Source organism: Octopus bimaculoides, chromosome 2 (genome assembly GCF_001194135.2).
Source record: "Octopus bimaculoides isolate UCB-OBI-ISO-001 chromosome 2, ASM119413v2, whole genome shotgun sequence".
NCBI classification, from domain to species: Eukaryota; Metazoa; Mollusca; class Cephalopoda; order Octopoda; family Octopodidae; genus Octopus; species Octopus bimaculoides.
Window position 1 is genome coordinate 4,859,924 of NC_068982.1, and position 15,464 is coordinate 4,875,387.

Below are 15,464 nucleotides of genomic sequence, written 5' to 3' on the forward strand. Positions count from 1 at the left end.
ATATATATATATATATATATATATATATATATATATATATATATATATATATATATATATATATATATACATTATTATAATTATATGTATAAAATGGAACATATTATGCACGCATGATACCATATGTATATCAAATTGTTTCATATGCAATTAATTTATCTTCTAAGCACTTTGTCACAAATTAATTAATCAGTTAATTTATTGCTTCAGGAATTTACATAATATAATTGTTTTTGATATAGCTTAGCATTACCATCATCATTATCATAACCAAAATCCTCCTTCCCCTCCTCCCACCTCTTCATAAGCAACAGCAGCAGCGTTTTTAACATTTATTTCTTCCATAATGAGTTCTAGATATGAAAAACATGAATGTAGCGATTATACAATCATTATTTAACAATTTATAAGTTAAAAATAAAAATATTTCTCATGAACAAGATGTGTTTGAATAAGTGTTTGGGGTGCCCCTATGGCATAATGGGGAACTTTTGGCAAAGTTTAGTCCATAATGCTGGGTTGATTCCCAGTTGAGAAATTTCAATTCACTTACTAACCGTTATGATTTCCAGCTGTATTTAACATCTTAGAGGGAGAAGGATCTGTTCTGCCAATCTGTCTTTCTATTAACAAAGTCGATTGAATCACAAAGGTCAGCCAATAATCAGTTAAAAGTTATGAGGTGTCTCATTATGTATTTGAATAGATTTACAATTGATAGAATGGTCTATTAAATTAATATGCCAATGTTGGTATCATAAGATGTTTATAGACAAGAAGTGAAATATATGTAGTTGTAGATAAAGAGCATAGGAAAGTATAACACACCACTATAACAAACAGAAATAGCAAAATCTTCTCTTATCAAACAGACCTATTATCAAAGACATTACAGATATGACCATCCACTCATTTTTTCATTCCAGAAATAGTGTCTCTAAATCTACATTATCCAATATGTCCTTCCCTTTTTATGATTACAGGATGTCATTTGAGAGAGATTTTGCTGTTAAATCTAGCAGGTGAAACCATAAGTGCAGGAACAAAATTTGTTTAGTGGCTGCAAACACAGGTCCAAAATGTTTCACACACTTAATATCAAAATAAACACAGGTATAATAATAATAATAATAATATGCAGTATCAGGCAGTAGCTCTCATGGCTTCTGATCTTAACTGATTGGAAGTGTTAGCATGTATATTGTTTTGTCTTGGTATAAAAGATGGGCTATAGTAAATATTCTGCTTAATACCACAGAGTTGCTTGTCAGTTGTTTGACCTTAACCAGTTGAGCATGTCCCTTGGTGGCTGACGATATGTGCATCTCTGATCATGAGCAGAAGTAGTGGGGGAGCATCATAGCCATGTGTTGAGAAGAATTCTTTGGGGTTTGAATAATTCACATCTGGAAACATGGGTGTTTTGCTCAACATCCTTATTCAGCAACCTTTTGAACGGGATGGGCTACTAGACCTGAAGAAAATTCTAACTGGGTCCCACCTGCAAGGTCATGCGCTGTTTATCTTGATATGAGACCACTATGTCGCACACATATGGTTGTGATGCACGTGCCTGGTGTACCCTCATCAGACGAGTAGTCATGATAGGTATACTGGGCTTCGTATATTTGTACCCTAGTGTCACTCTGATGCCATGCGCTGCTCTCTCACTCAATAATAATGGTTTCAAATTTTGGCACAAGGCCAGCAAATTTAGAGGGAGGGGAAAGTCAATTACATCAGCCCCAGTGCTCAACTGAGAATTACTTTATTGACCCAGAAGGGATGAAAGGGAAATGTGACCTTGGTGGGATTTTGAACTCAGAATGTAAAGACAAGCAAATATTCTGCTAAGCATTTTATCCGGTATGTTAACAATTCTGCCAGTTTGTCACTTTAATAATAATAGAGAAGCATTTAGCTGCAACAATCTCAACAGTCTAGTCATGTCTCAAAACCATAGATAACATAGCAATGTGCTTCTATGATCTATGCTCAGAATAGATTAAATAATTGGTACTTTTAAATCACCACTCCTGATTGACTGAGAATATATGCAGCATCTAATAAACATTATCATTACAGCTAGCTGATAGAAAATTGCACTTGTATGGGGAAGCTGTGTGTGTATAAACTGATAAGATAATATCTAGCTACAGTTGTATCAATCAGTTTCGTAGCAGAATTGAATTGATGCATAACATCATCACCATGTAGTTGTTTATAACATCAATATTCTTTTCTACACAAGGCCTGAAATTTTGGGGGAGGGGGCCAGTTGATTAAATTGACCCCAGTATGCAACTGGTATGTAATTTATCGACCTCGCGAGGATGAAAGACAAAGTCAACCTCGGCGGAATTTGAACTCAGAACGTAAAGTCATTTCGTTTGGTGTGCTAACGTTTCTGCCAACTCCCTGCCTTTAATTTAATACATATTCTTTTGTACTCTAGGTACAAGACCCGAAATTTGGGGGGAGGTGACCAGTTGGTACTGGTACTTAATTTATCGACCCCAAAAGGATGAAAGGGAAAGTTGATCTTCGCGGAATCTGAACTCAGAACGTAAAGACAGTCAAAATACCGCTAAGCATTTTGCCTGGTGTGCTAATGTTTCTGCCAGCTCACCACTTTACTATAACATCAATATTGATAGCATCTGAGTAGTGACCTGACTGACCAACTCAGTGTACTCAATCATTTACCAATGAGAGTGTGTTACTGTCTACTGTGATTTTCAGGTTCAGAGCAAGGTCTAGTAGATAAATCTCAAATCTACAAGTATATATGTTACATATATATACCTGTAATTCACCCAGGTCCATAAATCATATGTATAGTACACTGATTGTTAAAATTCTTAATGAGCAGTTTGAAACTGGGCTGATCTTTACATCTGTCTATTTGCAGATTTACATGGGTACAGTAGTAGACTGGCCAGACTGCCAGCTTGTCCAATGGCAAGTGGGCACCTGTGCCATTAGAACCCATATATGGGGGCCTATCCCCTCAAGTTTGAGAATTTTTTATTCACTCCTGGAAGAATGCATCAATTATTTCAGCCTGGCTGTGTTTGTAGACAGTTGGAAAGAACACTTTTAACAAAAATAAAATAAAATTATAGCATTGTAGTTGCGGGTGGGCCCCCACTAGTCTCCTGGCAACCAATATTTTGAGACCCAGTGTGCCAGTGGGTCTGTATATAAACAACCAAAATACTTGAAGCAGGTGCTTCATCATGACTGCAGTCCAATGATTGAAGTCAGTAAAAGAGTAAAGAATAGAAAGAATATAGAAACAGAAGATGCAATTCCTTGGCTGCCAATAATAATAATAATAATAATAATAATAATAATAAACAAACGTAATAAGTGAAAATAAAAGATCTAAACAGGATAATAGATATGGAGAAATTGTTTCCTGTTTACATCAGACCAATTAGTTATAACAACAGTGCATGAGCCAACAGGACATGTAGACTGCCTCTGTGCTTTCCAGTACAGATTACAGAATGCGTAATTTGGTCCTTTATGGAAAGATATAATGTTGGCAATGTAATTCTTGGAGAATGCCAATACAGAGAGGAAAACTGTTGTTTCAATATGGAATATAATTGAAATCATTATAAAAGATTTCCTTGTCTCTTTCTGTCTCTCATCAAATCATTCGTTCTCTTTTTCGAAGTATACATGATATAAGCATAAACATTTGTGTGTGTGTGAGTCAGTGTGTGTGTGTGTGTGTGAGTCTGTGGGTGTCTGTGTGCATGTGTGTAATATTCATTTGTCTCAGTCATTAGATGTATGTGTGCATGCATAACTTTTTCAGTCATTAAAGTGCAGCCATCTTGGGCCACTGCCTTGAAGAATTTTTAGTTGAAACAAATCAATCCGAGTGCTTATTTTCATTTTTCTTTAAAGCCTCGTTATTACTTTATCAGTTTCTTTTGCCAAATCGCTAAGTTATGGGGATGTAAACACACTAACACCAGTTGCCAAGCAGTGGTGGAGGACAGACACATACATATATATGTATATATATATATATATATATATATATATATATATATATATATATATACGATAAGATTCTTTCAGTTTCCGTATAACAAATTCACTCACAAGGCTTCAGTTGGCTTGGAGCCAGAGTAGAAAACCCCTGCCCAAGGTACTATACAATGGGAGTGAACCCAGGACCATGTGGTTGGGAAGCCAGTCTAGGCACATGTCTGGTAAGAGTTTGCTTTGCACCCACATAGTTCTGGGTTCAATCCCACTGCATGTCACCTTGGGTGAGTGCTTTCTATTATAGCTGACCAAAGTCTTGTAAGCAGACTTTAGTTGACAAAAACTGTTGGCTTTTATATAAACTAAAATGTACCATCCTTCTTAAGGTTACCAATATTAAACAATTATAGAAATATACGTACCTCCCAATACCAACCAAAAAGTGTAACTCAAGACCCTCAAACTTTCAGATGCCCATACACCCACCTATGTCCATATGGACCAAACAGTCTTTTCTACTCTAGGCAAAAAGACTGAAATTTTGTTTTGGTGGGGGGCAGTCGATTAGATCGACCCCAGTACGCAACTGGTACTTAATTTGTCAACCCTGAAAGGATGAAAGGCAAAGTCAACCTCAGGGGAATTTGAACTCAGAATGTAAAGACCGATGAAATACTGCTAAGCATTTCGCCCGGCATGCTAATGTTTTTGCCAGCTCGCTGCCTTTCATAGACCAAACATTGAGATATAAATGCCCGTATATGTGCATATAATTCCACACACATGTGCACACACACACACACACACACACACATACTCTCATAGTCATACATCCATCTCTAATGAGAAATAAACAGATTTCCAATGTAAACATTTTTCCAGTTCTATATTTAAGAGATGAGGAATTATGTACATTCTTTACATTTGATGAAGGCTGGAGGGTATATCAGCCAAAACATTGTGTTAGCAACAAACAAGATGAGGACAAATATCTGTCAAATGTAAATAAAACATTTTTCTTCTAATTTATAGTAAAAAGTGCGTGCGTGTCGTATCAAATTCCTTGTGTATTGTCTTTATACATCTGTTTGTCTATGCTTCAGTAGTTTTGTGTGTGTGTGTATCTGAGTGTGTACCTTGGTCTATATGCAACATTTGTATGCTTCTCATACTTCCCAACCAGATCTTACAACCAACAACAAAGAAATAATTCTTGCCATGCCCACCCCTTCAACTAATCCCTTCACCCAGCAACTCGGGGCCAAACCAAGACAATTCCCCACAGTTGAAATATGACTCAAAGCATTCTTCAGGGCATCACATTACTTCAAATAGACAAAAATTGCTCCGAAACCTTTCAAAAATTGAAAGATCAAACTAAGAGTCACTGTTATTCTTTTGTGTTTTAGCCTAAATACTGTGGCCATACTGGAGCATTTTCAATATGTTGGGCCTCACAAAGGCAATGACAAAAGACAGACCTCTGGAGGTTGCTGTGACTGAGAAGACCTGGCAAATAAAGTGAGTCCACAGGTGTAACCTACACCAGTGTCGCATAACCAGCCCACTCAAAAGTACCTTGGATTGTAGGGTGACATGCCATGCTTGAGGAGACCCATTGAGTCAAGTACATCAACATCAGCAAAATCAAATGAAATGGAAATTGTAGTTGTGACTCCCGTGCCGGTAGCATGTAAAAATCACCATCCGAACGTGTCCGATGCCAGTGCCACTTTGACTGGCTTCTGTGCTAGTGGCACTTTGACTGGCTTCTGTGCCGGTGGCACGTAAAAAGCACCATCCGATCGTGGTCGATGCCAGCTGCTCTGGCTCCTGTGCAGGTGGCATGTAAAATGCACCCACTATACTCCTGGAGTGGTTGGCGTTAGGAAGGGCATCCAGCTGTAGAAACACTGCCAGATCACACTGGGGCCTGGTGCAGCCTCCTGGCTTCCCAGACCCCAGTCGAACCATCCAACGCATGCCAGCATGGAAAACGGACGTTAAACAATGATGATGATGATGAATTAAAATTAATGCTAACTACAGTATTGAACTCTCTTATTAATATGCATACACAGTATGCAAACCCACAGAACAGAATATTGGAATTGGTTTAAAACTAAATACAATAATGGCAAATTTCCAATCTTCAAATATTCTATTAACTCATCTCAAACTTTTATTAATTTGTAAACTTTGCACATGAGTAGATTTTGCATCAGTCTTTGTCTTTGTTTCTTTATGTAAGTCTGGAAGAGTTGAAACACTGCATAATAATATGTTGCAGCGTATTATCCCCATGAGACACAGTCGCTAACACATTGCAACGGAGCACACCAACAGAGCAGTTGTCTCTTTACATGGTACACAAGTTTCTTGTGACCCATGCATAGCTTAAAAATTTACCTTCTTTAGATGCCAAATTTACCTCAGTTCCGTACAACCAGCAACCACACTACAAGAATAGCCCACATTATATATTGTTCATGCTGGTGCCACATGATAAGCACCCAGAACACTCTGTAAAGTGGTTGGTGTTAGGAAGGGCATCCAGCCATAGAAACCATGCCAATTAGACAAGGGAGCCTGGTGCATCCCCCCAGCCTTACCAGCACCTGCCAAGCCATCCCACATGTGCCAGCATAGAAAACAGACATTAAATGATGATAGCTAAAATGATGCAGTTGTGACACACTAACTTTCTAAACAACTACAAAAATGGCCATGCAACTGAGGGACAAAACATTCCCTTAGGAGCTTATTAAAACCTCACAAGACATTACATTCACCAATGTAATATATTATCTTATTGATCCATTTACTAGAACTTGAATGAACCATTCCCTTTGGCAGTTTATAGACCATTCTGCTTAAAGTCCACTTGAAGCATTTTCTCATTACTCTCCCATCTTAAAACCTCATTCTAAACACTTTTCTCACTCCTTCCCTTAGAAATGCAGCCCTCTGGAATATTCCACTTTTGCCTGTGTTTCTTACACAGGCTGAATAAACCAAATCCATCATACTAGTGAGAGAATGCCACTGCTCTCCTTGCTCTCATTAAATAATTCTTTCTACAAACATGGCACAAGGCCTGAAATTTTGGAGAGGAGAGAGTCAATTACAGCAAATCCCAGTGCTTCCCTGGTACTTTATTTTATCAACTCTGAAAGGACCCATCCTTTCAGAGTCAACAAAATAAAGTACCAGAAAAGGACAAAGTCGAAATTCAGCAGAATTTGAACTCAAAATGCAAAGACAGGAAATGGTGCTAAGCATTTTGTCTGACACACTAACAATTCTGTGCTTTTAAATTCAAGATGATCAACTGGGATAATTATGATTAATTATATCCAGTGAAATATCATTGATTGAATATCATAAAAGGATGTTCATTATTTATTCTCTTATTCAGACATTCAAGTAGGAAGCTTGTTGAGAGAAATACCTTCTACATGTTGTAATTCAAGTGACAAATCACAAGCTTTCCCTTGATAATTTGTTCTTTGTTTATCTGTTGTCATTTAGCTTGGTTTGCACTGAAAATATGGGTGTATGTGCATTTTATTGTTGCAGAGTTTTAAAAGACAATCAGTTGCTTTCAAGAGAAACAAAAGCAAATAGAAAAATGTTTTGAGCAATATGTTGTTTGTAGTAGGCACAAAACCTATATCTTTACCACAAGTTCTCTACAGCAGAAATAACTCAACCACTGACATTTGAATGGAACGAAGATCATTTTGGAGAGATAAATAAAAAATAAATTAGCTAAAATAATTTCTTCCAGATTAGCAAGACCAAAGCTATTGAGAAAAAGTCCCTGATGCATTCATTTTTTTCGTACATATAATTTTCAAATGTCAAAACCTACTTTGTATATAAAAATGGCAATGAAGTTAAGATATTGAACTAGTTGTTCAATGCCGTTAATTTGAAATTTTCACTGTAAGCATCTGTGTGCACGCAAAGTATATTACTCTTCTTGTCAGAATCTAGTTTATTGACAACAGGTAATATATGCATAATATATAGAATAATGTGTACATTTTCCAAAGAGAAATGCCCAACAAAGCAATATTCATTATGATTTTAGCAGAGAGAATGATAACAACAAAAAGTATGGAATTAAAATGGTTCAATATCCACAAAAATGTAAACAGTGATATAGATTTGGTTGAAGTTACATAGAATGGAAATACCATTTGTCTTTTAAAATTATTCCTTTTCCCAATGATTATAAAATCCAAGAACTGGTTTCACTATAACAAGCTTTGAATGAACAAGTTGGTCAGTATTTCTGTATTTGAAAGATGAGGAATTATGTACATTTTTTACATTTGACGGATATTTGTCCTAATCTTGTTTGTTGTTTACACAACATTTTGACTGATATACCCTCCAGCTTTCATCTTGGGGGAATTTCGAACTTGGGTTCTCATTCCTAAGGTATTTTTCTGATGTTGTTATCATTATTATTATACATTAGCTGAAACATTGTGTTAACAACAAACAAGACGAGGACAAATATCCGTCAAATGTAAATAATGTAAAGTTGGTCACTAATCCAATACTTCAAACATACAACCGTTGCCAAACAACTCGTGTTCCGATATCAAACTGGCTCATCTGCAGGTTCAGGACACTCGATGGAAAATAGCCATCAAACATGCCAAATCGAAAACAGCAAAGATTCACTCATTCTCTCTCTCTCTCAACCCCCTCACAAATACAGGTCATGCTTAATATATCTTTTATTTCTTTGTCATTAGATAGTGGCCATGCTGGGGCACCAGCACAAAGAATTTTTGGTTGAATGAATTGGCTTCAATACATTTTTTTTAATGCCTAGTATTTATTCTGTTAGTCACTTTTACCAAATTGCTAAGTTACAGGAATGTAAACAAACCAACACTGATTGTCAAGCAGTGATGGGAAACACACACACACATGATGGGCTTCTTTCAGTTTCCGTCTACCAAATCCACTTACAAGGCTTTGGTCAATATGAGGCTATAGTAGAAGACACCTGCCCAAGGTTCCATGCAGTGGAACTGAACCCAGAACCATGTGGCTGGGAAGCAAACTTCTTACTACACAGCCAAGCCTGTGCTTGTTTGTGCAGAAATCAAATATTTCTGTGGAGAACTCAGACAAAATATCAAAGTTCTTTGTATGGAAGAAAAATCTTCCCAAAATATCCTCCTCCTCATCAAACATCGTTATCATCATCATAATCATTGTCATCATCATAATCGTTATAACTGTTATTGTCATCATCATCATCATTTAATGTCCAAGGGTTTGACAGGACCTGTCACCAGAGGGCTGCACCAGGCTGCCTTTGCCTGTTTTGGCATGGTTTTACAGCTGGTTGCTCTTCTGAATGTCAACCACTTTACAGAGTGGGTGCTTTTTATGTGGTGCTTTTTACATGGCACAAACACCAATGGGTTACCAACTAACTTGCAAGACAAGGACCTCTCAGAGTGGAACTGAGGGAGGTGGCTTTGGTTGGTTTGAGGCTATAGCAGAAGAAACTTGCCCAAGGTGCCATGCAGTGGAAATGAACCAAGAACAATGTGGTTGGGAAGCAAGCTTCTTACCACACAACCATACTTTCATATATATTACTCTTTACTCTTTTATTTGTTTCAGTCACTTGACTGTGGCCATCCTGGAGCACCGCCTTTAGTCGAGCAAATCAACCCTAGAACTTATTCTTTGGAAGCCTAGTACTTATTCTATCGGTCTCTTTTGCCAAACCGCTAAGTTACGGGGACATGAACACACCAGCATCGGTTGTCAAGCGATGTTGGGGGGACAACAGAGACACACAAGCATATACACGCACATACATACATATATATATATATATACACATATATACGACTGGCTTCTTTTCAGTTTCCGTCTACCAAACCCACTCACAAGGCTTTGGTCGGCCCGAGGCTATAGTAGAAGACACTTGCCCAAGGTGCCACGCAGTGGGACCGAACCCAGAACCATGTGGTTGGTAAGCAAGCTACTTACCATACAGCCACTCCCGCGCCTATATATATATATATATAAGTGTAAGACCTTACTGTGGACAAGGCTGTGTGTCATTCAATTATAAATAAATAAAAAGTACAGGACATCACCAACGAGTGAAGAATACGTAAACGCCTGAGAGATAAGTCCAAGGCAAAATACCAAACAAAGTCCAGCCCCTCTTCAGTTGTCAACTGTTTTATTACTCACTATTCCGAGCTTTCAGCAATAAGATAGGAAAACGTCATAAAACAGCAGCATCCAAAAATTTTAAAGATGGAAAATTTGTGGAGATTTAAAGCTTCAAACAAACAAACAACAACAGAGAGGACATACGGAGTAAACAATTGAAGACAAACATTAAGGGCGATTAGGCCAAGATGGATTGTAATGGATAATGCCTGGGAGAAATTTTGAAAGGATAAAGAATAAATAGAAGAGAAACAATGTCGAGAGATGAGGGAAATGACGTCCAGCTAGTTGGACGTCACATCCAGAAAAGACAGAATATATAGATATATGCAAACATATCCACACACACAAGTGGCAGCTGAATTGATTATTATTCGACCCAATGCTATAACAGTTGATACAAATATTTGTGAAGCAAGTTTTTCAACTGCACACCCATGCCTCTGCCCATGATGAATTCTCTGAAATGTTTCCGACTTTGGAAGAACTGTACAGGAACCTAAACGAATTCTTAAGAAGTTGAAAACAACTTTGGATATCGTCTGGTTTAAACAAGGATTTCATGTGTAGTGTTTTCTAAGATGCTCCCAGATGTATCTTGCTATTTTTTGCTGTTTTAGTTGTTTCAAGAAGTGGAAGATGACCAAAACCTGGATGATTGTGGCCCATCTGAGAAACGAACCCCAAAAGATGATGTGACTGCTACAGTAAGGTTTGCTAGCATTCTCTGCAGTAATGCTTTTGCAGTAATGCTTTTGCAGTCATGTCTGCAAGGCACATCTGTCTGCAATACACCATCTGTTCTGGAGTAACAACTCATTACTCTACCCATCATCTTCTGATGCTTAATTCTCCACCCTCTATTTTTTCTTTCTCTTTATTTTCTGGGTGAGGTAGTTATGGCTTTTTCTCGATAATTTGGTCTTATATACTTTTGTTTTTTTTCCTTTTCTTTTCTACCCATGAAAAGATGTAAATAAAAACAAAGCCTAAATATAAAAAAGAAAATAATCAAAATTTATAAAATGAATCAGTTTGCTAAGCCAAAGGGTTAACGTTTCATATATTTTCACTTACACAAGTTTGTATCTAAGACTAAGCTACCTCTTATCTTTTGTTGGCAAAATGTACTCAGCTTAGTGAACTAATTAGCACCATAAGAATGGAGATTGTTAGCTTTCGGTGGTAACTACATATTCTTTGGTAAAAGAGCTACACCTATCAATTAAAACAAATCAGATGATTTGATCCTCAAACATTTTTGCATCAATTTTAGTGGCTTTGGTGGTTAGATAGATAACTGAGAAGACAAGGTACTGCGCTAGCAATTCAGAATTTCCAGGTTTATATATACACCAGGTTTTCAAGAACCTGTGTCTCAGTTTACAGTTTATTCAAGAGTCTATTATAGATATTAGGAATTATGAGAATGTGACTATGATGGAATGGTATCTTTCTTTGATCCACCTACTTTAAACTAAAAAATTGGGGCTAAGCTTCAAAGATTTCAAGCTATTTCAAACACTTCAATGATTTGAATTAATTTGCATTTATTCTATGGCATTCATCTCTTTTAATGTTAAACTTGTTTTGGCCAAAGATTGACCTCAGCCATGTTTAATTTAATAGCACCACCTGATAGGATCTGTCAAGTCATTTTGAAGACAAGTCTTGTGGTGTCATGGCCCATTCAAATAAGGACTTGTTGTTGACTGAGATGTATTTGGGTATATGCAGCTTGAAAAGAATTCAGACATTATTCGGTAGCAATCACAGGCTTAGAAACATAGAATGAAAAGAGCATTCTCTAAAACTTTTTGGGAGACAATGAAAACTCTTTGAACATTCTGGGTTGGACCTAAATTTGCATTCCGTAAGCAATTTTATTCCCACACATATGGTAACAATGTATTCCTTTAAATTTGTTTTAAACCAAAAACAATTAAAAAAAAAAGAAAGAAACAGGTTTCTTTTCCTCACCTTATCCATTATTTCAAATATTTTATTTACACGTTTCTCTGGCGTGTTTTCTTCCTCTGGTAATTTTACCATGTTTCCCTGCAAAATGGATCCATAGAATATTAAATGTTCTCTTGTCATTTGAAATTTATTTCAAAGCAATAATATTCAATTTAATCTAAAATAAACAAAAAATTAATCTGCATGATCTTTCACTACCAGCTGTTATTGCTGTTGTCAAATTAATTTCTTCTCACAAATTGTGTTTAATTATAATTTTTTATCAGTTAAAACCTTCAATTGTACTCTAAATATGCACATTATTTACATTTGACGGATATTTGTCCTCATCTTGTTTGTTTTTAACACAACGTTTCGGCTGATATACCCTCCAGCCTTCATCAGGTGTCTTGGGGAAATTTCCAACCTGGGTTCTCGTTCCTAAGGTATTTTTCGATGTTGTTTTTATTATTATTATTTATTTATCTATTATTATTCAGGTCACTGCCTGGAATTGAACTTCGAATCTTGGGGTTAGTAGCCCGTGCTCTTAACCACTATGCCATATGTCTGTTGGCATATGGTGTAGTGGTTAAAGATACCGAGTTCGATTCCAGGCAGTGACCTGAATAATAAGAATAATAATAATATCGAAAAATACCTTAAGAATGAGAATCCAGGTTCAAAATTTCCTCAAGCCACCTGATGAAGGCTGGAGGGTATACAAGCCGAAATGTTGTGTTAACAACAAACAAAATGAGGACAAAAATCTGTCAAATGTAAATAATGTAAAAAATATATATAATTCCTCATTTCTTAAATACAGAACTGTATTGTCTAAATCTGCAGTTCTTAACATCATCATCATCATCGTTTCATGTCCGTCTTCCATGCTGGTATGAGTTGGACAGTTTGACAGGAGCTAAGCAAACCAAAAAGTGCACCAGGTTCCATTGTCTGTTCTGGAATGGTTTCTATGGCTGGATGCCCTTCCTAACGACAACCACTTTACAGGGTGTACTGGGTGCTTTTTGTGTGTGGCACCAGCACCGGTGCTTTTTATATGGCACCAACACCAGCAGGGTCACAAAGTAATTTGCGAAATGAAGACCTCCCTGCTGGGAGAGGGAGTGGAAACAAGTGTGGTGGCTTAGTGCCAGGTGAGAGGTTAATGTGTAATAGAAGGGTAACAATAAGTGTCTTATTATAAGGGAAGATATTTGGTTATTCCAGTAGAAAAAAAGAGAGGAAGGAAAGAGTTAAAGAGAGAGAGAAATAGAGATAGAGAGAGATAGTGGAATAGTGATGGGGGGAGGGGGTGTAAGTGGTACAGAGAGGATAGAGGTAACATTCTACAAGAGTGTTAGGAGAGATGCTTAGAGATGTATCAAGTGATGGTAATGAGAATTGGAATGGCTAGAAGTGGGGGAGTGAGAGATAACATATTTGGATGTCTATTACTTTAAAAGTTTGATAATCAATTACTTGGCACAAGGCCGTATAGACACAAATTGGTAGGAAGGCTGATTAAAGTAAAACTGATAAGATTTTCATTTGCATACAATCCACTCCTATGAGTATAACTATGAGTACTTCACGTACTCCCACGTAGCATAAAAATACAGCCTTGAATGGGGTTCCGATAGCAACTTAAAATACATTATCTTGTAATAATTCATTCTTATATTCTACATCTTGATTATTATCTTTTCTGACAACTTCAATAAACCAAAATGCAAAATGACAGAGTTTAAAGTGAGCAAGTAAAACATTCAGAAAACATAACATACCACCATCTTGTAGATAGCATCTACAATATCTAGAAGTTCCTCCCGCGTTATGAAGCCATCACTGTCAAGATCATAAAGACGGAAAGCCCCTGGAAATATAATAATAGAACTGCTTAATATGACAGGAATAAGAGTAGAGTGCTATTTAATAAATATACGCAATAAAAATAGCAAGAACATCAATGCTCTCATCAGCATCATCATCATCATCATCATCATCATGCTCTGAATATTTAAATTCAGTTTATTTACAGATTCATTTTATTTATATATAATTTTCTTTTTTTTTTTTTTTTTTTTTTTTTTTTTTTTTTTTTTTGGAAATAGGTATTTTAAGTTTGGGAACTAAAACTTATTTTATTTTCCTCAGCTATTTTGGTTGGCATCATATGATAAAGAAGCTGGAAGCCATTCTAAGATGCCTTGCAGCAAGTAACTTTTTTTAACAAACGTAACTTTTCCAGTTATTGGCATATTAATTTTATGGTTCAACATAAATAAAGAGGAAGGAATTTGAGTGATTTTGTGCTAATGTTCGTGTTTTTATGTGTGTGTGTGTGTGTGTGTGTGTGTGGTCTTATGTTTTTTTAACATCCATTTTATCATTCTTGCTTGGGTCAGACAGTATTTGTAAAGGCAGATTTTCTAAGGCTGGATGCCCTTTCAGTAACGAACCTTCATCTGCTTCCAAATAAGGTCATATTTCCCCAGGACCAGACATGTTTTCACAAAAGATTGGAAATGAAGGACACTGCTTGTATGACGGTGATGCTCATTTACAACAATCAGGCAAAAACCAAGCTAAGGAGACAGAAACATATACACACACACATGCATTTTTATATAAATACACACACACATATTATGATGGCCTTCTTTTAGTTTCTATCTACCAAATCTACTCACAAGGCCTGGGTTGGCTGGGCTCTTTAGTAGAAAACACTCAAGATGCCACACAGTGAGACTGAACTTGGAATTAATCCCACTGGAAGATCTAGATATGTATCTATTCACACACACACACACTGCAGTTTTGATCAGACAATCAGACGCAGTTGTACCCTGCTGATCACAATGCACTTCCACTTCTGTCTTGATTGCATCATTCTTTTCTATCTTGAACCAAATTACTTCAGTAAATCATCTTGCCATTGTCATGGAGGCCTTTCAAGTGAAATTTTCCAATGTTTTGGATACCACTTGGTAACTGTGTAGGTCCACCTGTTGTTTGTGAGCCTTATATATATATTCATTATGTCAACTCGTGTATTTTAAAGTTAGAAATGCACACGAGTTGATGTAATTAATATCTTAGAAATAGATGCTAAATAGTTTCCAACTGAAGATTACAAAGCATGCTTTCTCATGAACAGCAAGAAATCAATTGATATTGGGGTATGTAAACTATCTTCAAATTCCATCCTGAAGGTAGGCCTATTTTTTTAAATATTCATTACATTGTTCGTGTGTGTATTTATCATA

At 36.6% G+C, this 15,464-nt stretch overlaps 1 protein-coding gene across 1 annotated transcript in view; it reads right to left on the reverse strand.

Moving 5' to 3' along the window:
- LOC106868897 (neuronal calcium sensor 1) overlaps positions 1-15,464 on the reverse strand; it is a 324,871-nt gene that overhangs the window by 8,068 nt on the left and 301,339 nt on the right. Inside the window, exons 6-7 of the mRNA XM_014914360.2 lie at positions 13,983-14,071; positions 12,214-12,291 (exon numbers count right to left, since the gene is read on the reverse strand). Of these exons, the coding sequence (XP_014769846.1) occupies positions 12,214-12,291; positions 13,983-14,071 (167 nt within the window). The remainder of the gene's footprint in view (positions 1-12,213; positions 12,292-13,982; positions 14,072-15,464) is intronic.